At 40.0% G+C, this 24,782-nt stretch overlaps 1 protein-coding gene across 6 annotated transcripts in view; it reads left to right on the top strand.

Moving 5' to 3' along the window:
• The window catches only part of LOC121916550 (protein SOGA3-like), a 49,220-nt gene that overhangs the window by 4,244 nt on the left and 20,194 nt on the right, over window positions 1-24,782 (top strand). For 5 of the 6 annotated variants that reach the window (XR_006100886.1, XR_006100885.1, XM_042441811.1 and 2 more), the window contains exons 3-6: window positions 2,654-2,812; window positions 14,831-14,902; window positions 15,730-16,905; window positions 19,461-19,606. Coding sequence is in view for 4 of the 6 variants with exons in the window: in XM_042441811.1 (XP_042297745.1) it covers window positions 2,654-2,812; window positions 14,831-14,902; window positions 15,730-16,905; window positions 19,461-19,606 (1,553 nt within the window). In the remaining 2 variants the exon portion in view is untranslated. Of the gene's footprint in view, window positions 1-2,653; window positions 2,813-14,830; window positions 14,903-15,729; window positions 16,906-19,278; window positions 19,607-24,782 lie in introns of those variants that run through there. The other variant, XM_042441825.1, reaches the window with a different exon arrangement.

Raw genomic sequence — 24,782 nt, forward strand, 5'->3', positions numbered from 1 at the left:
ATAATAATAATAATAATAATAATAATAATAATAATAATAATAATAATAATATTTATTTATTTATATACCGCCCTATGGCAAACCAATCCGGGCGGTTGACAACAGTAAAATATAAAATATAACAATTAAAAACACTTTATCCCTCCCCCCCTTAAGACAATATTAAACAGTATAACATATTAAAAACACAACATCAAGCATAAAAACAGCAATTAAAACCCTGATATCCTTCTGTTGATCCTCGACCATCACTGAGATGGGGCCACGGGAGGAATGAGGGAATCAGGGAACCTGGGCTGGGATGGTTAGTCTGGAAAGGCCTGCCGGAAGAAATCCGTCTTGACCACTTTTTAAAAGCTGTCTAATGATGTTATCTGACGGATCTCATCCGGCAGGTCGTTCCAGAGTTTGGGGGCAACAGCAGAGAACGCCCTCTGGGAGGTCGCCGCAAGCCTAGATTTTAAAGGCTGCAGTAAGTTCTTCCCAGAGGACCGGAGAGCAGGGGGAGGATTGTACGGGAGGAGGCGGTCCCTGAGATAGCTTGGACCCAAGCCATTTAGGGCTTTAAAGGTGATAACCAACACCTTGTACTGAGCCCGGAAGCTGATAGGCAGCCAGTGGAGGGACCTCAAAACCGGAGTAATGTGGTCCCTCCTAGATGTTCCTGAGACAAGCCTGGCTGCCATGTTTTGAACCAGCTGTAATTTCCGAGTCAAGCACAGGGGTAGCCCCATGTAGAGTGCATTACAGAAGTCAAGGCGTGAGGTTACCAGCGCGTGCACAACCGTCTCGAGATCCCTTACTTCCAGAAAAGGGCGCAGCTGGCGTATCAGCCGAAGCTGATAACAGGCACTCCTGACCGTCGCATTTACCTGATTTGTCATCAGGAGCGACGAGCCAAGGAGCACCCCCAGACTGCGAACACAGTCACTGGAGGAGAGTGTGACCCCATCCAGGACTGGAGGTTGCAATCCAATTCTTGGTTTCGGGGCCGCTACCATGAGCACCTCCGTCTTGTCTGGATTCAGTTTCAATCTGTTTTTCCTCATCCAGCCCATTACCGCCTGAAGACATTCATTGAGAGAAGAGATGCCATCAGAATTCGAGGCCAACGAACGAGATACGGAGAAATAGATTTGGGTGTCATCAGCGTACTGATAACACCCAGCACCATGACTCCGTATTATCTCACCCAGCGGCTTCATATAGATGTTAAATAACATCGGGGACAAAATAGCCCCCTGAGGAACCCCACAAGTGAGGTACCTCTTACTGGAGCTACAGTCCCCGAGTAGCACCCTCTGAGACCTGCCCGAGAGGAAGGACCGGAACCACTGCAAGGCAGTGCCCCCGATACCTAACCCCCTCAGGCGGTCTAAGAGGATGCCGTGATCTATAGTATCGAAAGCCGCTGAGAGATAGGTAATATATCAATAGTTGCTTTAGTATGATAGGAGAATACTAATCTGGCTAAGTAATCATAATGTACGAGGAATCATTCTAGGTCTCTGACACAGCATGATATCATCGTGGCCCTTTGTTTTGCTTTAGATTCTTTAAATCAGATCTGCTTCGTTGAACTTAGTGTGTATGTCATGAGGGATGCTGAAGTGGTGCTGCGATGTTCTTAAATAACCTTTATCTGATTACCTTTGTTGCCTTATTATAGTCTTTTTAGGTCCAAAACTCATTGCAGAAATAATCCAGTTTGAGACTGCTTTAACTGCTCTGACTCAGTGTTAGAGAATCCTGGGAACTGTAGTTTTTTGTGGCACCAGAGCTCTCTGACAGAGACGGTTAAATGTCTCAGAAAAGTACAGTTCCCAGTATTCCATAGCATTGAGACAGGGTGGTTAAAGCAGTCTCAAAGTGGATTATTTCTGCAGTGTGTTTTGAATTGCATTTGGTTTCACATTAATAAAGCTTCACATTAATTATTACTCATCTGTTTTTTAACTAACTAATTGACTAGCGAGTAGATTAAATTTAGATAAATGTACATGGTAGCAAAGCTTCTGCATCTGGGATAAATGCCTTCATTGACAAACGAGTGTAACAATTTAAGAAAAAGAAACCACCCCTCATTCTTTGACGGAACAGATCTCTTAAGTGTTTTGTTTGTTTTCCATTTTGCTTTGATGTGCAAAAAGTAAAACATCTTAAAAATAAATGTGTACCCTTCTTGCCAATGAAAATGTACTTTCATCAATTGAGCTTGGTATCCATAATTTATCTGCTGATAATCAGCCAGTTAAAATGTACAATCTCAGATAGAATGTCAAGGATATTTTTCTACTAACAAAAGTGTAGAAAAGCTACTGAGATTCCAACCCAGCTTTTAATTGGATAAACTGTCCAGTGTCTTAATGGACAGACAGTTGGTCTTTGACCTGAAAATGCCATCTCAACCAGGTAATCACTGGATACCAACAGACTCACACTGTCTGGAAATTAAAATCACCAAGAGTACACTTTAGTCAACTTTTAATGGTGTTGGATTCAAAATATGACTAGTCAAGATATTAACTCTAGCTTTGGAATACTTCTACCAGCTCCCCTTTTCTTGGCAAAAAACAGTTTTCTAAAATTATTTGATTACAGGTAGCCCTACTGTGATATTGTTTTTTTCTCTTTCAAATGCCATTGTATTTAGGTTGCAAAGGACGTTTCAGTTAGACTTCACCATGAGCTGGAAAATGTGGAAGAAAAACGAACCACCACAGAAGATGAAAATGAAAAGTTAAGACAGCAGTTAATAGAAGTAGAGATTGCTAAGCAGGCTCTGCAGAATGAATTTGACAAGATGAAAGAGGTTAGTGTTCATTGTATACTTTGGGGGATTTGACAGATATTAACAGTTTTTGTTCTAGTCTGAGTTTCATAACTTTGGGGATAGTACTCATTGGGCTTAATCATCATAGGCTGACATCTGGTTAGTTAGGTGCAACTAGAGTAGACTGATTCCATCAATATTTGAGAGATGAGTCAATACATAGGTAAAACACGATGGGTCTCTTCAAGTCAAAACTACAGGATTTGGGCTGTAGAGTAATGGAGTGCTAGGCTAAACAATGAAGAACTAGAATTGATAAAATAATTTTAATAAAGGTTTTTAATAATGGTTTTCATTTTATAGCCATGGTGTATTTGTTTGCCAAAAAGAGTTCCTTAATGTCTGCTTTTGAAATGAAAAGCACTGATTATTAAAGCTAGGAATTTTATTTATTTTATTTTTATCCCGCCTTTCTCCCAAGTTGGGACCCAAGGCAACTTACAACATATATGTCTCTTGCAATTGGGTTTTCAGAAAAACACAGCTAAAAGATTCACCACCCATGCTCCCATGGAGTTTAGGAAACAAATCATAATTCAGAACGCCTTTGTAGGTGCACTCAGGGACATGCAGGAACCCGGTGGGAATCTTGATAGTGAGTTGTAACAATGTTTTATGTCTACTTTGGAGACAGAAGCTCTGGCACCATAAGAGTTCTGAAGAACATTAGGAATCACCTTAGTCCATTATAATCCAATATACTTCTACACCATCTGAAAAGCTGCACAAGAACAAACCCACAATTTCCACATCTACTTTCCATCAAGTTAAATTAAATTGTGTGTTATTCTAAGCTAGATAGCAAAAATGATAAGCATAAGTGACTTTGGATGTCATTAAAAAAAAAAAAACCAAGAGAGGAAAAGCACAGGTTTGGTATGTTTCCTCTTCCTGTGCTTTTGGTGTGACCAATGAGGAAAAAAGAAACATATGAAGTTTATATCTCCAGACAGTCAACCAATAATATCTACACAGAATTACATGAGTTGGTGGTGTCTTAAAAGTCATCTAATCCAACCCATTGTCACAGCTAAAGCATATTACAACATCTTACCTTCTAGTCAATGAAATGAGAGAATGAACAGAATGGAAAATAGTGTTGCACTAGTGCCAGTACAGCCAATATGGTGCTGTGATTTGAGTATTGTACATTAGAATTCTGGAAGACAAGGGTTCGAATGATAGAAACGCACTGGGTGACCATGGGTAAGTTACACTCTCTCAGCCATAGCAATGGCAAATCCCCTATGAACAAATGTTGCTGTGAAAACCCTGCTATAGGGTTGCTGTAAATCAGAAACAACTTGATGGCACATGACAACAACAAAGTGCCAGCACAAGATCACCTGTGGTTTAGTGCAGCACCTAGGACCTCTAATTCCCTTCCATTCCCCAAATATTGCCCCACAAAATGATAAAACACACCTCCAAAAGCAAGCCTCTCAAGCAGGGAAGTGCAGTTCCCCCTAGACCTATTTTAGGCCTTCAACGGCCTTTAAACACACACACACACACACACACACCAGAAGTTACCAAATTATATTTTTACTGTCTTGCCTGCTCATACACACTTCAGAAACTAGACATAAATCTGTATATTCTGGACCCTTGAAGTAATTGCTTATCCCAGGCTATCAGGTCAGTAACTATTTACAGATCTATTTGGGTAAGTAAATCAATAATACTCAAATGCATATTGCAAGCCTAATTCAAATGTTGTTGTGCTGACATGGCTCAGTCACATAGTGAGTCCTTATAAATTGCTGCAGAGCAACATGGGATTTAATCTAGTTTGAACAAGGCCTTACTCATTAATCCAGTTTGATTGCAGGAATTAAGTAACATCCTCTCTTTCAAATGTCAATATTGAACTTAAAAGTGCAGCTGACTGAATGACAGTGCTTGTGTGTGTTTTGTGCCACTATTAAGTCATCTTCCGTTCTGAATATTTTCTTTGTCTTTGTTTCTTCTCTGTTATTTTTCTTACTTTAATTGCTGCTTGAGAGGACAAATACATGTTAATTTTGAAAAATGCTTTAAGATTTAAAAAAATATTGATGGATTTTAATTTTTTGCTTATTTTGGTGCAATCTGTTTGAAGTCCTAAAAGCTATTTTCATAGCATCTGAAGAGCCGAAAAGAGCCATCCAGTCCAACCCCTGCCATGCAGGAACACACAATCAAAGCACTCTGGAGAGCCATGCAGCCTTTTTAAAATAACCTCCAAAGAAGGAGACTCCACCACCATCTGAGGCAGCATATTCCAATGTCAAACAGTTCTTACCATCAGGAAGTTCTTCCTAATATTTAGATGGAATCTCTTTTCCTGTACCTGGAATCCATTGCCCTAGTCTCTGGAGCAGCAGAAAAAAAGTATGTCTCCTCCTTGATATGACAGCCCTTCAGATATTTAAACACGGTGATCATGTCCACTCTTAACCTTCTCTTCTCTAGACTAAAAATACCAAGCTCCCTAAGCCCCTCCTCAGAGGGCATGGTTTCCAAACCTTTCACTGTTTTGGTCACCCTCTTCTGGATATGCTCCAACTTGTCCACATCCTTCTTTTTGTGGTGCCCAGAACTGGACACAATAATCCAGGGAGGTCTGACCAAAGCAGAATAGAGTGGCACTCTTACTTCCTTCGATCTAGACACTATACTGCAGACACATCACACTGTTATCAAGCCAGGTGTCACCAATTCTATATCCGAGCATTTCATTATATATATATGTGTGTGTGTGTGTGTGTGTGTGTGTGTGTGCGCGCGTGCCTCAGTGTAGTACTTTACATTTCTCCTTGCCGAAATTAATTTTGTTAGTTCTGGCCCAGCTGTTAATGTCATTTTGAATTATGTGTCTTTTCTCTGGGGTATTAGTTATCTCTCCTAATTTGATCAGGAAATTTGATAAGTGTGCCCTCTATTCCATCATCCAAGTCATTTATAAAGGTGCTGAATAGTGATGGGTCCAGGACCATTGGTCACATCTCTCCAGGATGAGGAGGAGCCATTGATAAGCACTCTTTGGGTTTGGCTGGTTATCCAGTTACAAATTCATCTAACAGGAGCATTGTCTAGCCCATCTTGTTTATAGAGCTTTTCTTCATAACATTTTAAAATAAAGTAGGTCCAATTCTTCTAACCAGGAAGAGCTGTTATGGAGTTTTCTACAGTGGAATAAGCTGAAAGAAAAGGAAAACAAAGTACTGCACAACTGGATATAAAGCAGGCAGAGGTTGATGAAAAAAAAAGTAGATGATAACCAATGATTTTTTATATCTGGATTCTTACCATAGTTTTCTACACTTAAGTGAAAGAAACCATTTTTCAAGGGTTTGGGGAATTAGAGGGAATTTTGTGTGGCATAACAAGTAAGTCGTTTGTCTGATATTATTTTGCTCTTTTGTGATCAGGAGTAGATTAAATGCAAGGCAAAGCCATAGCACAATGATTACATTAATTGTTTTAAGCAGGATGCAGAGATGAATGTTTTAGGAAACTGGATGGTAAATGCCAGTAAAAGTTTCAAATTGTGAATAGTTCCCTTTTCTGTTTTCTGTGAGTATAATTAATGATAATCAGAACACTCATTAGACCTTTTTATCATTTCTGTGAAATAGGTGAAAAATAAGATAACTGCAATGGGATCAGTATCGCTGCAACACTGATATATTTGTCTCAGTAGAGACTATTAGGGATGTGGTGATGCAGTGGGTAAGATGTTGACTCTGATAATCGCAAGGTTGACAGATTGGCAGTTCAAGACCCAAGTGTCTGGGAAAGCAGCCAACAGAACTGCTGATAAAGGCTGAGGTCCACTTTATAAACAAACAAATACAAGGTTTTATAGCAGCAAGAAACCAAGTCCAGTATCACAGTACCAATCCAATGTCCAATAGAGTAGAGTCAGAGGCAAGCCAAGGGTCCAGGATTCCAGAGAGGAGGTCAGCAAGTCCAGTCCAGGGTCAAGGGTTCTAGGTCAGTCTGTAATTCAGGAGGCAAGGCTTTAGGCAACAAATCCAAGGGAGTCAGAGCAAGACGCTTTCGCCAGGAAACGCAGATAAGGTCTGACAAAGAAGCTCGGCATCTTGCAGCTGTTTATATTAGCCCAGTTCCTAATCACAACTGTTTCGTAATTGCTGAGCATTTCTCATATAACCTCATGGATCGACAGCCATGCCCTTTCTGTTCTTCTCAGGCTGAAGGTAGGTACGACTTCATCCTGCTCCTCTATGTCTTCCAAGCCTGGAACCTCTGCTGGGGGGAGGCTGGGCTGCTGAGTCACAGGCCAGGACTCCTCTGGTTCAGCCTCCTCTTCTGAGTCCTCAGCCTGGCTGGCCATGACACCAAGCATTGTCTGATGGCGTGAGCTCCAGTCACTAATCCCAGCTTCTGCCAACCTAGCAATTCAAAAGCATGTAAAAGTGCAAGTAGATAAATAGGTACCACTTTTGTGGGAAGGTAACAGTGCACCTTGGCATTTAGTCATGCTGGCCATGTGACCACGGAGTCGTCTTTGACAACACTGGCTCCCCCAGCTTAGTAACAGAGATGAACACATCCCCCTACAGTTGGACACGACTAGAAAATCGTGTCAAAGGGGAAACCTTTACTTTTAGAGACTGTTAGCTCAGCAGATTACTCAACAGAGTATTGGATTCTTCATATATGTAAAGACCTATATGTGACATGAAAACACATGCCACAGACTGTTTTGTTTCCTCTTCTTCCAGCAAAGAAGCCTGGGGAAAGAACATTTGCAACACAGAAGATATAGCGGGACATCTTCAGTGGTTGGCTGTTCCTTCAGCCTAAGTCCTATTCCACCCATTACTGCTTTCTGCTCCTATGTTCCAAACATTTATCAGCATCCATCCTTTTATTTTCTAGGCATCAATCTGGAAAATATGGGAGAAACAATGTGAGGGAAAGGGTTGCAAACTCCTCTCTCCTGTTGGTTCCTCATTACCAGTTCCTCTCGCCAAAGCTACTTTTCTTTTTCAAAAAATATTATAGTTCGTTTTGACGTACGTGCACATAATTAAAATGGAACCAATTGCCCAGAGAGATGGTGTGGTTTCTTTCTCTGGATGTCTTCAAAAAGAGGGTGGACAGCTACCTGCCAGGGATGCTTTAGCTGGAGATCTTGCATTGAGCAGGGGTTAGACACAGTGGCATATAGGGCCCCTTCCAACTCTGTGATTCTGTGAACTTTCAAAGATTCTTAAATACTTGATCAATCAAAGACATTAGCTTTGAGGATTGTAAAAAGTACAGGTCTAGATAGACACAAGGTGTTTTTTTAAGGGTACAGTATATGATGTTAAAAGCTAAGATAGTCAGGGGCTGTGATATCAGATGCTGGGTAAACTTGAATCACCTGCTTAAGGTACATAGGAAAAGGTAGTCATGTGTCTGAGACCCTGCATCATTTCCATAAACTATGTTGCCTGATGCTGTCCTCTGCAAATCCATCTTTTAAACAGTATCTTCCTACCCAGCAGGCCCATTTCTGTGTTTTCAGAGAGGGGGAGGAAATCAGTGGCAATGCATCCGGCTGTTTTCCTGTAGTTGGGTGTGCTGTGCATCTGCAGGGAGATCTGCTGATAACCTCCTTGCAGGGTAACTTGGGGGAGATTGTTTGGTTGTGGTGTGTTCGGAAGAGAAGTCTCTTCTGTGATGACCAAAAGAGCAAATTATGGTGATGTCTGACTTAAGCCATCATAATAAACCAACAGGATACCAGCCATAGCTTTCAGTAATACAACAACATAACACCTTAGCTCATTTTGGATTCTGAAACCAGTTATTTTGGTTCTATATATATATAATCATGTTATAGTGATAACTGAATAGTGGTAACTGTTATAAGTGATTGAGTTATAGGGCCCAAACAGACAGGCAAAATAAAGCTGCTTCGGGTCACTTTGAGGTATGCTGTTTAAATGACACACACATCTTAAGAGGTCAGAAGCTACGCCAAAGCTGCACTCCAGTCCTTAGAACTGGAGCATGGCTTTGGCACAGCTTCCAGACTCTTAGGACGCATGCATCATTTAAATAGCATATTTCCAAAGTGACCCGAAGCAGCTTTATTTGGACCAGTCTGTTTGGGCCCATAGTGATCAGGTTACATTGATATATCTGCAAAACAAAACTTCATTCTTGGATGCATACAGGTTTTACAGAAATGTTGTTTTGTAAGGAATTCCAAATATTATCTTGTTAGACTCTGCAATTCAGTTTTCTCTCAAAATCAAGATGATTGTTTAAGACCCCAAAACAGAAAAATTTGCACAGCAATATGGGTATGTAATGGACCCAGTGCTTAGATTGCAACCCCTCCCATCTTGAATTGGCTAAATTCACATCATTTGTCAGATAGAGAATCTTGAAATATAATTTTATATGAAAGCTGCTTCAAATAACATCCTTGTTTTAGGTTTCAGATCACTGACTACATTTAGGAGATTATTTTCTGTGCACCTGCTACCATTTTGGTTGCCTGTAATAAAGGGAGACTTATATTAATTTAAATCATGATTGATAGTGACTGTCCTGGAAACCCAATTATTAGAAACGTATGATATTAGAACTTTGACTAAATCTTTAATTTAAACAAATGCCAGCAGTTTGGATCCATTATAATTTGATTTAGTGAAATGACTGTTACAGTGACAGTAGTCTAGGCCCCTTTTCTGTTCTGAAAATATTGAAAATGGAGGAATATCTCTAGTTGTGCCTTCCATTTTGAACAAAGACTTCTTGATATTCTGGTACTGTGGTGGATTTTTCTAGATCTAAATCTTACATCTTGAGAAAACAATTGATTTCCATTTGAAAGATCCAGGGCCTGAGGAGTGGATTTTTAAGAATTAAATAGTCTGGATAGACTTGGTAATGATCCCCTTGGGATGAAAAGGCTGTTGCTTAGTGCTAGATCAATAAATGGAAAAGAGGCTATGATCCAGGACCTGATCCTGGATAAGGCATGCTGACCTGGCTTGCATTACTGAGACTGACTGAAGGAATCTGGTGGGTTAATGTTTCTCAGCTTTGTCTGCTTGTTTTCTTTTTACAACAACAGGTGCAGACTGTGTGGCCATTGGGGTGGTGTTTTAACAGACTTTCATGATTCCATCTCTCTCAACAGGTGCCCTGTCCCACAGTCTACTGTTGTTGTTTTTTAGCAATAGCAGTAGCAATAGCATGTACATTTCTATATCGCTTATCAGTGAACTCAGCACTTTCTAAGTGGTTTACAAGCTGTAAGGTAATTGCCCCCAACAAGCTGGGTACTCATTTAACCCTCCTACGAAAGGATGGAAGGCTGAGTCAACCTAGGAGCCCCTGGGATCGAACTCACAACCTTGTGGCTGCAATACTGGCATTTAGCCACTGTACCACAAGGGCTCCTTTGAGTGTGTGTCAAAGATGGGTAACCAGGACAGAACAGGGATTCTGTTGGCATACTGCTCAACCCGCTGTTCAACTGTTTCCCTTTGTGAGTTGGTGGAATTCACCCTGGTGGTGATTTTGGTGTCCTTTTGGCTTATCGTGCAGAGGGACTTCATTATCCATGCTGAGGCAGCTCTTTCGGGAGCAGCTTAGGGCTTCATGAAGGCCATGAGTCCATTCTAAGTAATATTTGGTGTAGCAGGACACATTCTACTCCTAGCTTTCTAAACTGGCTTGAAAGCTTGATGATGATCTCTATTTTCCATAGTTCCATTGTCATAGATAGATTACTACCTGTTGGGACTTAGATTCAGTATGTCTCAGTCTCTGCAGCAATGGGGGGGCTGATTGAGATGCTCTGCCCTAGGAGGCCTATGAATCCATATGGTGCTGTTTGTTTCTATTGAAATAGTATGATACTGTATGCCCAGACTACCTTTAACATCTATTTGAAACTGTGAAACATGTCATGCAGGCAAGAGTGGAGATTAATTCATCACGAAGCGTTCTTTACTGTGCTTCATCCCTTGACTCTTAAAAAGCTGTAAGGCATATTGGGAAAGCAGGAACACAGCATTCATCATCTTGGAGATGTAGAACCGTAGGGAACAGCTGAATTAAAGGTCATCTTGTCTACCTCTCACCTGCAATGAAGCTCAGTGTTTTTTATCTGGCCAAAGTTAACCATGCACTTGCAATATTTTGTTTAGGTTAAGGCAATTTACTGTATACAAGGATTCCTTTTCAATCTGTTTAGAAATTATAGTTAGTTCAGAATACATAAACATAGGCTTAAATCAAATTGTTAGTATGAACTACATTAATACAGTGGGGACTTAGGTAAGTCAAGACGTATGTAAGTTCCATTAAATCAGTCAGTCTGTTCTATGTGATACTAATAATTGAATTTTGGCCAAAATTACCATCAGGGACTTTTTTGTTGGGGGCCTTTAAGTTATTTCTGATTTACAGTGACCCTAAGGCAAACCTATCACAGGGTTTTCCTGACAGAATTTGTCCAGAGGAATTTTGTCTTTGGCTTCCTTTGAGGCTGAGAGGTTGTGACTTGCACAAGGAAACCTAGTGGGCTTTTTATGGCCAAGCAGGTATTCAAACCCTGGTCTCCAGAGTCCTATTCCAACACTCAAACCCGTATACCACACTGGCTCTCTACCACCAAGCACTACTTCTATGGAGTACTTCTCATGTGTTCTTAGTTATGTTATATATTCATTCATTTCAAGACACAATTCGGACTGTCAGCATTGTCCTATAAATCTCTGGCTTTGCTTCGCGAATGAAGATTCAGGAAGGACTCATCCCGTGCTTTGTACAAGCACATTGGTGACTAAAAAGGCCAATCCGGGATAAACAGGTCCGGTTGCAGAAAGCACAGCGGAAAGTCTCCTTGGGTGATGTTTCCGGGTTGCGGTTCTTTCTGCGTTGTCGTTTCTCTTCAAGATTCATTCGGCATGAGCTTTCAAAAAAGGCTGCAGCATCGTGGATAGTGCATCTCCATGCCTCTCGATGTGAGGCCAGGGCAGACCGTTGTTGGTGATCAATTTGGCCAAGCCTGAGATGTTGTTTCAGGGAGTCCTTGTATCTCTTCTTTGGGGCACCCCTCTTACGCTGACCCGTGGCGAGTTCACCATAAAATACTATTTTTGGAAGGCGATGGTCCTTCATCCTAGAAACATGTCCTGCCCAGTGCAGCTGCGTCCTCAGTAGCATGGCCTCAATGCTGGTGATCCCTGCTTGCTCAAGGACAGCAACATTTGTCACATAGTCAGTCCAGTGTATATTTAGAATTGTGTGTAAACAGCGCTGATGAAAGCGTTCGAGGAGTCGTAGTTGTTGGCGATAGGTGACCCATGTTTCAGACCCATAGAGGAGAATAGACAGTACAATTGCTCTATATACACTGATTTTTGTGCTTCGCCTCAAGTGTTTGTTACTCCAGACTCTTTTGTGACGCCTTCCGAATGCACTATATGCCTTTGCCAGTCTGTGATTGATCTCTTTATCAATCTTGGCATCTGAGGAGATGATGCTTCCCAGGTAGGTGAACTGCTGGACGGATATAAGCACAGATGTGCCTACAGTGATGTGGGGATGCTAGTGTTCTTCCTGAGGTGCCGGCTGGTAGAGAACTTCCGTTTTCTTCAGGCTGACTTCCAGTCCAAAGAGCTCTGCAGCTATTGCAAAACAAGATGTTAGGCTCTTCAGAGCTGCTTCTGTATGGGCAACAAAGGCAGCATCGTCAGCAAAAAGCAGCTCACGGACTAGATAGTTTGGAGTCTTAGTGCGGGCCCTCAGGCGGCTTAAGTTAAACAGGCTACCATCAGTACGGTAGCGTACTGTCCTATAAATACTTACTTGTAAGACCACCTGTTCTCACCTGACACCTGGTAGTGTTAATATCAATTTCAGATTCGCTGCTTGCTTTCTGGTCGCCCGCTGAGGAGGGATGATTTTTCTTTCCTGGCACTGCATTATTGAAATACTCTCATTAGAAGTTTGTTTGAAGTATCTTTACTTTCTTTTTGGTAACTGGTAAAAATCTTTTGGAGAGCCGGCATGGTGTAGTAGTTTGAGCATTGTAATATGGCACTGGATGACATTGGGCAAGTCACATACTCTCAGCCCCAGATACTCCCACACCTTAAGGTCTCCACCAGTCAGAAATGACATGAAGGTATACAACAGCAACAACAATTTTTTGATCTGCCCAGTCCTTTTAATGTCTTCATGTAGTAAACATGCCAAGAAAACCTCATGATAGGTTAGCCTTAGGGTCACCATAAGTCAGAAGCAATTTGAAAGCACACAACAAGAAGTGATTTTATGTTAATACTGTATTATATCTTTTGCTATGATTTGTTTTGAGATTTTTTGTTTGTTTGAGATTATTGTTTTTAATTATTGTTTTGTTATAAATATTTTGAGAGTATTTGCTGGAGACTCTTTTATGAGATTTTTGGATTAGTAATTAAAATATAGTCCATACTGGATCAGAGGGTTTGATTTTTGTTTACTTAACACAGTTTATATTCATCCTTTCTATTTAAATGCTTGAGACATTTGTGGCTGTGATGATTGTATTTCGCCCCACTTCATTTGGAATGTAGTTCCTTTTGGAATGAAGTTTGCCTGCCCCTGACATTGTGGAAGGTTTCTGACTGACATAGAGAAAATGAAATCCACAAACCCATTTAACTAGCGGAAGCAATTAATCTCACAATTGGTGTCTGTTCCCACCCCTGGCAAGCCTGCCAGTCTTTCTTGCATCAGTTTTGAATGCATCAATTATGTAGGCACCATTATACATCAGCTCACCTTTGTGTTTTGGATGCAGACCACACTGTTAACAGCAAGCTGAGGGGCAATATGAATATAACTGCCCCTTTTTAAAGTCAGAGATCACTGTGAGGGGTGATAGAGAGTGATGCAAGAGATGTTTGTAGGTGTGAGAGGGTAGGTCTTTTATAATGTACAGTTTATATTCATCATGACTTTACAAATGGAGAATTCAAGAATCTGATGGAAGTGTCAAAAACATATTTATAGATGAGTAGGCTAATTCAGGAAGAAAGCAATGATATTCAGTTCCTTGGTCCCCCATGCATTCAAAATCATGTGTGTGAAGGTGCTATGAGAGAAGATTTAATTCAAAGCATTTCGGAGCCTTTAAAAATATCTTTGTTCCATATTCACTTCTCAAGGCTCCGGAATTCTGGTAGCCGATTGCAAACAGCAGTTTTGCACAAAGAAAAGTAAATGTTTGAATGTTTCCTTTGATTTCTGTACTACTTTGATACCCCATTTGTCATGATAAATGATGTGAAAAGAGCAAGAGTGACAACTCTTAGATCTGGCCATTATTATTATTATTATTATTATTATTATTATTATTAATTTAATTATTGTTTATATCTTATTGTTATTTCTGTTTTAGGTTTTAAGTTATATTGTACAATGTTTTGGGAAAGCTTAACCTAAAAGACATAAGCCTTTTAAATAAATATTCAGTCATTTTTTTTAGACTCTTTACATGTAAAATCCCAAATGCAGTTACAATTTATAGATGATCAAGCTCTAGGTGTTTGGCAGGATTTTTGTCCGATTGTGAACTATGCAAAGTGACCCTGAATACGGTGTATAAGCAAACAATAATGTTATGATAATGTTATTCTACATGAATTGTATTACTTGGTGGTAGTGGTTTGAGCATGGGACTAGGACTCTGGAGATCAAGGTTTGATACTCTGCTCAGCCAGGGAAACCTGCTGGTGACCTTGAGTGAGTCACACACTCTCATGCCTAGAAAACCCCATGATAGTTTCACCTTAGAGTTGCCATATGTAGGAAATGACTTCAAAGCGCACAGCAACAACAAGTGTTCTAACAGTGAATTATTGCAGAGCAATAAATATTGTGCATAGACAGCTAGGAAAGTTTAATTTTCTTTTAAGTAACAGATTTGCATTGCATATACAATTGGCAGAAAAATATCTACTGTGTACAATTTTTCCTTTACAGCAGTCCATGAAAAGAAGAGGAAGCAAAGACTTGCAGAAATCTGAAAAGAAGTCACCACAAATACCCACTGAGGTGAGTTGAAATAGTATAGTCCAATAAACCTGTATTTGATGAAGTGTTGTATAGTCTCTGAAAGCTTTTGCTAGCAGTTTCTTGACAAATAGTCTCAAATGTGCTACTGGGCTCCTTTTCATTTTTTCGGTAGCCATTCCTGGCTAGGGAGTGAAAGAAAAAAAAGGAAAAAAAGAAAGGAAAAAGATAGATAGATTATGGGAACAAGACTATCCTTAGGACAATGAAATGAAGGGGAAAAAAGGCTTTTTGTGGCATTTCTTTTGATGATACCTTTAATCACAACCTCTTGGTTTGAATTGCAGATATTCTTAATATTTCCTTGGCAAATTATATTTGTAAAGGTGAATCTCTCCACTTAAAACATACTGTGTGAATACAACAAAGCAAGTACTGTATATTAATCATGGAGATATTTATATGAAGAATTGTAATAAGTTGCATCTTTCTCTTGATTGTATAGTTGGTGTCAAACTCAAGTTTTCTTCCATGTTATGTGTGAAATGGCAATTGATGAAGAAATGTGCATGCAAGTGCATTGTTTTAACTTTTCTGAAGATGACTAAATTCTTTTGTGTTGGCTTTGGGGTATTATGGCTTGGGACATAAATATTTATAGGCAGTCTAATCCTGAATTTCCTGCAGAGTTAGTGGCTGATTTCAGTTTAACAGCACTGTACAGATGACTGGATTAAATGGGATTTTGCCTCCAGTAAAATTAATAGAAACAATCGTATTATGTTATCCTTTGTCATTTGTTTTGTTGAATTGCCAAGTGATGCCCTAACATAGAAAGTAATTGTTGGATATTCTTTCTTTTTTATAAGGAGGACAATGAAGATCTGAAATGCCAGTTGCAGTTTGTCAAAGAGGAAGCTACGCTGATGAGAAAAAAATTGGCCAAAATTGATAAAGAAAAGGATAGGTTTGAACATGACCTGCAAAAATATAGATCATTTTATGGTGATCTAGATAGTCCTTTACCAAAAGGGGAAGCAGGAGGCCCACCCACCACAAGAGAATCAGAGCTTAAACTTCGTCTGAGGTTGGTAGAGGAAGAAGCCAATATTTTAGGAAGGAAAATAGTGGAGCTGGAAGTAGAGAACAGAGGTTTGAAAGCAGAACTTGATGACTTGAGAGGAGATGATTTCTCAGGGGCAGCCAACCCCCTCTTGGGGGAGCAGAGTGAATCACTCTCAGAATTACGACAGCATCTACAGCTAGTTGAGGATGAAACTGAACTGTTGAGGAGAAACTTAGCTGATGTAGAAGAACAAAACAAGCGCATCACCACAGAGCTAAACAAATACAAATACAAGACTGGGTCTCATGACAGTTCAAGGCACCATGACAATGCCAAGAGTGAAGCTCTGCAAGAAGAACTCAAAGCTGCCCGCATGCAGATCAATGAACTCAGTGGTAAAGTTATGCAACTCCAGTATGAGAATAAAGTCTTGATGTCCAACATGCAGCGCTATGATCTGGCCTCTCATCTGGGGATCCGGGGCAGCCCCAGAGACAGTGATGCTGAAAGTGATGCAGGAAAAAAAGAAAGTGATGATGATTCTCATCCTCCACATCGCAAAAGGGAAGGGCCGGTTGGAGGAGAAAGTGACTCTGAGGAGGTCCGTAACATTCATTGCTTGACTCCCACAAGATCCTTGTATCCAGCATCAGCAGAGTGGCAGAAAAGCATCACAGACAGACAGCAAATGAAGGACATCCGGTGTGAAGCAGAACGTCTAGGCAAAATGATAGACCGTCTGATTTCAGACACAAGCACCATAATAACAGAGGCAAGAATTTATGTGGCAAATGGGGACATGTTTGAACTTATGGATGATGAAGATGATGGCAGTAGGATACGGGAACATGAACTTCTTTATCGGATAAATGCCCAGATGAAGGCATTTAGGAAAGAGCTTCAGGCCTTTATTGACAGACTAGAAGTTCCAAAATCCTCGGATGAGCGAAGTACAGATGAATCTTCGTCAGTGAGTCAGGTAGATTTTTACTTGATAAACCATCCAGGTAAAATATTTCCTCTCAAGATGTGGCGTAGAGATGTGAAATACATTTTCTTCCAATTCTTATACAGTATGAAGGTGAAATCAATTACATTTCTGTGGTTCAGTGCAGGATTTCCCAGATTGTCATTAGCAACTAATCCCAACATTTGGTTCTTAGGGCTACAACAGGGCTCAGGGGGTAGGGCATGGTTGAGCATCTTGCAAGGGCTGCATTTCTGTAGTGGGGCTCTGGCTAGTGAAGAATAATTAGTGAAGAATGGAAGCAAAGACAGTACAGTGTGCCCACGATTATACGCTGCTTTCAGCATACGCTGAAAGCAGTGGCAGAAGAAGCAGCACCGGAAGGAACAATGATGCATGCGCCTGTGGCGCATTTGCGCTGCTGCGTTGCTGCGTCGCCACTAGCACAAGCCCCATTACATGTAATGGGACTCAAGTATACATGCTATTTCTTTTACGCAGGGGAGTCTGGAATGGATCACCCGTGTAAAAGAAGGGCGCACTGTATTTGGTGGGGGAGGGGATATGGACCTTCACTCTTGTATCTCAGGATCCTAGGAAACCTAGGACTAGGACTACAGAAGCAAAATATCACTATTTAGCTGGGGATCTGGAGGGTTTGGGGGCAGGGAAAGCTGTGGTAACCTCTCTGTACATTTGTACTAGCTTTCAAAATGGAGTTCTGTGTCTCCATGCAGCATCATACATGTCATCTTCTGTGATGCTTATGAGTTTTTTAGGATGTAGGGATAGTTAATTGCATACTGTAGAAAGTTTTTACTTTGGGTATGCCAAAGTGATATGCATTCACATTTTAAGATTAGGGCTGGTTCACATTCTTGCCAAAGCCTTCACATAAATTTTATTGCTAATTCCAGTTACAATAAGCCCACTGACTGAAGTACTAAATGGCAAGTCAGTGCTTGTATAAATCCCATTGATTCATTGGTAGTTGGGACTAGCAATTGGATTTATATCCTTATGTGCAAGAAGGCAATGGGCTGAAGTGCATTTGCATAGTAATTGTAATATGAGGGAAATCCATGTATGCTTCCTTCAAAAATGTTGGAAAAACCAAGGATGTGGTATTCAGAGAACCACAGATTTATGCACAGACATCTCAGGTCACACATTATTTCATATACATCATTGTTGGAGGTTGTATGTTCAGGCCTAATGAACTACCAAATCAACAGGTTTCCAGCTGGCAGAGGTCTGAATTAGCTTCCTCCTAACATATTCATTGAAGCAATGTATTCATTTCCTTTCACAGTAAAATAAATTCAGGTTGAGTCTCCCTTCAGGTTGAGTCCCTCTATATGAAATACTATTTTGGATTTTTTATTTTTTGGATTTTTGAATATTTGCATATACATAATGAGCTAGCTTGGATATGGGACCCAAGACTAGATATGAAATTCTTATATGGCTTATATATACAAATAGCCTGAAGGTAAGTTTACTTTTTAAATAATTTTGTGGATGAAACAAAGTTTATGAACACTGAACCATCAGAAAGCAAAGGTGTCACCGGGGCAGTACAGACCTCCGCAAAACGGCAGTCTGCATTTGCCCGTTTTAACTCCAGAGGGATGGTGCAGCCCCCAAACTGCACACCGTCCCTCCAGAGTCTCAGCATTCTTCCCAACAGATACATCCAAAAGCACACAGCTCAAGCACCTCTGACTATGTCGAAAACACTTGACTCGGCTAGCACCAGAATGATGTCATGAGTGCTCCAGTGGTGCACTCGCGATGTAAGCGACATGCGTCAGTGTGCGGATGCTAAGCGTTTTTATGTCAAAATGGCAGCGCCTGTATGGACAGGACGCCGCCATTACTCTGCCATGGTGCCATGCTAGGGTTAGGGACCGTGTGGTTGGTGCATGGTCCCTAATCCTAGTATCAGCGACAGCACAGCGCATTGTTCTGGGCCACTGTCTCAGCTAGTCATGAATAATAATTTTGGATTTTGAAATATTTTGAAATATTTCACATTTTGAAATTCCAGATAGTGGATACTGAAAATGTACTGAGAATATAATTCTTTTAGCTGCTGCAAATTAAGTGAATGAAAACAAAGGGTAAAATTAATTCCGTCAGCTGATGAAACCTTGCAAAGCATGAATGTCTTAAAATGTTTAAGTTGTTTTAGACTGAAATAAATATTCTTAGCTTTAGAGTGAACTTAAAGAATAGTAATTTTATTTTTTTTTCTTTTGAGAGCCTGATTTGATTAAGCTGATCAGATTGTACAAGCCATGGCCCCATATTCCCTTCCCCACAAAATGCTGTTTGATATTTCATTAATACAGTGTTATCTTCTCTTTGCATTTACATTCCCAGATGTTCCAACCTATCATTTTACTTATTCTCATCCTTGTGTTATTTTCTTCCCTTCCTTACACTACAATATTTAAACTTGTCTTCCTTTTCACATTGTTCTTTGTACTGTAGACCTTTTTCATCATTTTACCATTCATTGTAGCATTATTTTCAGTTTGCCTTATTTTGTCCACCCTCCCAAGATAAGAAGTGCAAGAGCTATAGTTTCTGTAGAAATCACTGCTATAAAAACACTGAAGACTACTTGTTTGAATCCTTGGCCAAAGCAAGATAGAAGTAAAACCAGAAAATCTCCACAACTCAATCAGAATTGTTCTCTTCAGATATGGTAGGTAAACATGCAAAAAGAACATCTTTTTCTTTTATATTAACTTCTTTTTGAGTAATCTTGAAATAATGAGTCTGCAAATGTGCTATAGCTGCTTTTTGCTTGTGTCAAAGTGATAAAGTGATAACTAAAACACACTGTCGTACAAATATATCTCCATGATGTCTGTGTATCCTGTCTGTCTGTCTATCTATCTATCTATCTATCTATCTATCTATCTATCTATCTATCTATCTATCTATCCATCCATCCATCCAGCCACATATATCTGTCTAAGACAGGGTATGAGTTGCATTGTTCAGTTGTGCAGGGACTGTGAATTTAATATGAATTCTGCATTGTTTTATCCTTTGGGGAGTTGAATATATATTCTTGAGTCCAACCTGAGTCCTCTGGCAAATTGAATGGCTTAACATTTTTTAAGGTACTGAAGCTTTAGTTCAGGGCTTGAAAATACCAGAGTATGAAATGTCAGAAATGTGGTACGAAATATCAGGGACAAATGTCAGAATGGTATAAATAATGATACAGTTCTTGCCTTTCTTGACCAAGGCTATGATGAGATGGAGAAAGTATGCAAGACTTCACCTTTTGCGCCAGCCCCTCATTTATCAGATACTCTCTTGCATTCCTTAAAGAACTTGGCTGTACCTCACCTCTGCCAAAAGGCATACTTCATCCTGCCCCCAAATTTTACTGCAGCTGTACTTTGTTGGATTTGAATCAAGGGAAAACAAAACCGACTAAGTGGCATTTAGAGTACTTTCAGAAGATGCATTTTATTATACAATCACTCTACTATATTCAAAGAACTTCACCGGAGGTCCACAAAATGCTTTCATTTTCACATCTTCTATGTATTTTCATTGCTTACTAGCAGAATCCATTAAGGAAGGAGAGAATGGATAGCAACACAATGCCTTTTGATTGGTATAATACTGCTAAAAACTCTGGAATTACCCCTAGAGAGTGGATCAGTCTAGAGAATGTGTTTCACAGCGGACATGGACATTGGCTTTTAAATCTTGCAATTATTTACAAAAGACTACAACACAGTTTGTGACCCATGAACCACAGCCTATCAATTATTTGTTGTGACTTACTGGGTATTTGATAGCTTACCTGACACTGCAGGTCTAGACAACAACAAAACCCAAGAGACTTGAATGAGTCTGCTTACCTGCTGCAATATACGGAAATTTGGCTGTGTTCAGCTTGCTGGGTTACAATTTGTTCTTGCCTAGTCCATAGCGGTGTTGCAAGCATCTAATTCTATCGGAACACCAAACAAGCTAGGTTTTAGACTTGGAGAGGTCACTACCTACTCTAGGAAGTATCTTCTGTTTATCTCTATCCTACCTGCTGTAGGGAGTATTCACTACTTATCAGGTTAAGGAATTATTCAATAGAATCATAGAGTTGGAAGAGACCACAAGAGCCATCCAGTCCAACCCCCGTCATGCAGGAACTCTCAGTCAAAGCATTCCCAACAGATGGCCATCCAGCCTCTGTTTCTTCTATTTATATTTAAACCTTTTGCTCTATATTTTGTACTCCTTTCTATATATGATGATCCCATACTGAGCAGGGATTTAAAATTTCCAGAAACCCATGGGGTCATTCCACCTGGAAAAAAAATACTGAAATTTCTGTGAGGGAAATACATCCTTTTTTTTCAGGGCTCCAAAAATCTTGATTTGTCTGTTAGAAAAACTAAAGTGCCTTTACGTTTGACCAATGATCTTAAAGAGTTGTATATGACAGATAGTTCAAAAAGAAACTTGCATCCTCAGGATAGTATCATGGAAAAAACCTGCTTAAACAGCTATTTTATTATTATTATTATTATTATTATTATTATTATTATTCTAAAGCGCTGTAAATGTACACAGCGCTGTACATACAAATGATCAAATCAATAAAAATAAAACCTGCCAATGGCGTACAATCTAAAAATACGTATAAAACAATAAGTAATAATATAAAATAGAATTGGTTAAAATAAGCAAGCAACAATTAAAAACATCAACATCATCTATCCAATCAAAAATCAGATAGATAATCTGCAGAAATAGACTAAGAAAATGTTGTCTCTGTTAATTCTGTATGTTCTCAAACACCAAGCTAATAACTTTTATGTGGTGGCAGCCCATTAGCCTCACAACAGAATCTGTGGGCCACATACGGAGTTGTGTACCTATGTTCTGATATCCCACTGAAGTAATAGATCCACAACAATATGGCTAGTCTTAGTGAAAGCAGTGCATTCACTGTTCAAGTTTCGATTTTGTGCAAAATAATCAAATGTGATTCAGATTATTGTGTTTTCATATGGAGATACGTAGCTTCCTTGTATCTACAGAACACTTGCAAGGATTTACTTGGGATGAGATTCAGAGGCAGAAGGCATTATGTTGACAGGTTATGTTTGTATTTTTGAGATTTGTAGGCATAACTGCAATGCAGATCTGTCAAATTCCAGCTTGGTGTAGCATTTGCCCAAGTGAGTTGTTTAGTTTATTTGTTATAAATACCTCTCTTTGGGACACTGTTTTGTGATTGAACATGAAAAATGGAATGTTGGGGGACATGTGATTCTGCCCAGTCTACTCTTTATTACATTGTGTCATAGAGAGAAACTGATATAAGCTTTTATGTAACGGGTGACCCCAAACCCATGAACCCGAAGGCCCATGGCCTGCCAGAGGACAAGCAGAGTCAAGGAGACCGAACTGGCTAGAATAAAAAACGCTTTATTGTCTGCGCAGGGCAGCAGCACACCAACATAGGTGTCACCAAGGCTGCAGCACCAATGGCTTCTTGTCACCCCCCCTTTTATGCCCTTCGTAGAGGGCTGTTTTCTAAACAACAAGTGATTGGTTGCGTTCACTGTTCACTCAATGGTCCTGTATTTTCTTCTTGGCATTACATCTGCTTGGAGCCTGGAATGTAGAAATAGCTAGCTACTGCAAAAGAGAGCCTGAGCTAGGCTCTTCAAGGCCACTTGCTAAACACAGGCCATTGTATTCAGAGCCCTCCAGAGGAAGGAGGGGGTGATTATGTGAGTGTGTTTGCTACGGCCACACACAGAAAGGAAGGGTAGGGGCCAGCACAGCCCATTTGCACTTTACTCTGTAGGCTCAATCTATGGGCCTTCTGTAACTATTGATTCTTTTGCAAAGCAAAGTACAGAAGCAAGAAAGCATTATTATTATTGTGTTCCTATCATTTAAAAGGGATATTTATTGGTTTGACTTTTTTTTTTTTTTTGGTTGGTGTGAATGTGCATTCTAACAACAGAATCTTTGTTGTAAGAATGCTTTATATGATACAGGTTGAGTCACCCTTGTGGACATGAAATTCATTTATGTTCCATATATAGCTTGTACACATAGCCTGAAGATAATTTTGTACACAATATTTTAAATACGTTTGTGCATGAAGCAGAGTTTGTGTACATTGAGCCATCAGAAAGCACGTTCACCCATGTGAACAATTTTGGATTTGGGGGTTACAGTGTGCCCGCGCCATATGTGGCTTTCAGCTTATGCTGAAGCCGCGTGACAAAGGAATGAATGGTGCATGCACCTATGGCATGTGCACTCTGCACAAGCCCCATTATATTGAATGGGCACAAGCATATGCATTTTTCAGCTTATGTGCGCCGGGGGGGGGGGGGGATTCCAGAACGGCTCCTCGTGTAAGATAAGGGTCCACTGTATTCTGGATTTCAAAATTCTGAATAAGAAAGACTCAACTTGTACTTTTATTTAACATTTATTGGGGGGGGGGGGAAGCTGCAGAGTGTCATGTTATACAGAGTGTACATTATTAGTCAGACAAAATGGATAGATCTGTTCTGTGTAGAGACTAGTTTGTTTAAACATATTTTAAAGAGAAAATATACTACATATACAACAATATATTAAATAACATGGTACTATATACTGAATGCAAGTTTGAACATCTTCCCTATGTGATTTGGGATAGTGACTCCATGTATTCTTCTTGGGTTTATTCCAGTCTGCAGATTATTCTGTAGGAACCAGTGTGGTGTAATGCTTTGAGTGTTGGACTTTGGAGACCAGGGTTCAAATTCCTGCTTGGCCATGGAAACCCACTGAGTGACCTTGGGCAAGTCACACTCTTTCAGCCTCAGAGGAAGGCAAAAGCAAGCCCTCTTTGAACAAATATTGCCAAGAAAAATGTGTGGTAGGTTCATTTTAGGGGAGCCATAAGTTGGAAAATACTTGAAGGTACACAGGAACAGAATAAGTACATGCTTACATATGTCAGTTATATTATATTTTTACAAGCACATTTCTGAATATGCTAACTAAAAAGGGGTTATTACAGTCAAGATATCCAGAGATGTATGTGTGTGTGTGGATGAGAGAGAGAGAGAGAGAGAGAGAGAACAGCAGTGGGTGCCAATTTCCATGATTTTGCCCAGAAATTAGGAATTTCAAAGTTTTTGAAATTGCTAAATTGCTAAATTTAGCAGGATTGCTAAATTTCTAGGAAGATTCTGGGAAATTCAGCCTTCAGGGAAATTTAACCTTCCCGCCCCCAAAACCCGGCCAACCCCCCCCATAAAACCCTCCCAACATACCTCCCATCCTAGAAGTCCTGCCCCCTTTAGCCTTCCCATAGTGCCTTATGCCCCTGATGCAGAAGTCCTGCCCCCATTCCAGGAAATTTGGGGGCATTCTGGGAAGCCAATCAGGGAATTTCCTTTGAGGGTGACTGGCAACACTGGAGAAGAGAGAGAGAGAGAATAATTAATCCATGCTAATGTCTGTGATGGAAAGTACCACAGAGACAGAAAGGGAAAACTGAAATGAATGTGACATTTTCTTGAGGCCATAAGTGAAGGGAATGATAGGAAGCTTGTGATTTTTATAACATGGCTAAAATTTATCAATCTCAGAACCATGATCTGCTGAATTCAGTGTCAGATACTTCTTATATATGCTTTCAGGATTGCATTGCAACATTTAATTGTGCTGCCATCTTGCATACACATATTTAGTGTCTTCTGGATTTATTTATTTATTTTATTCATTTTGCAATTACCCAGTTATCTGTCTTCTTAAAGGAGACATTCTGTAGGAGGCTACGGGTGATATCCACTTAAATCTTCCTGCCAATAGAAGTATTTCTCTCAGTAGAATGG

This window comes from Sceloporus undulatus, chromosome 1 (genome assembly GCF_019175285.1).
Source record: "Sceloporus undulatus isolate JIND9_A2432 ecotype Alabama chromosome 1, SceUnd_v1.1, whole genome shotgun sequence".
In the NCBI taxonomy this organism is placed as follows: Eukaryota; Metazoa; Chordata; class Lepidosauria; order Squamata; family Phrynosomatidae; genus Sceloporus; species Sceloporus undulatus.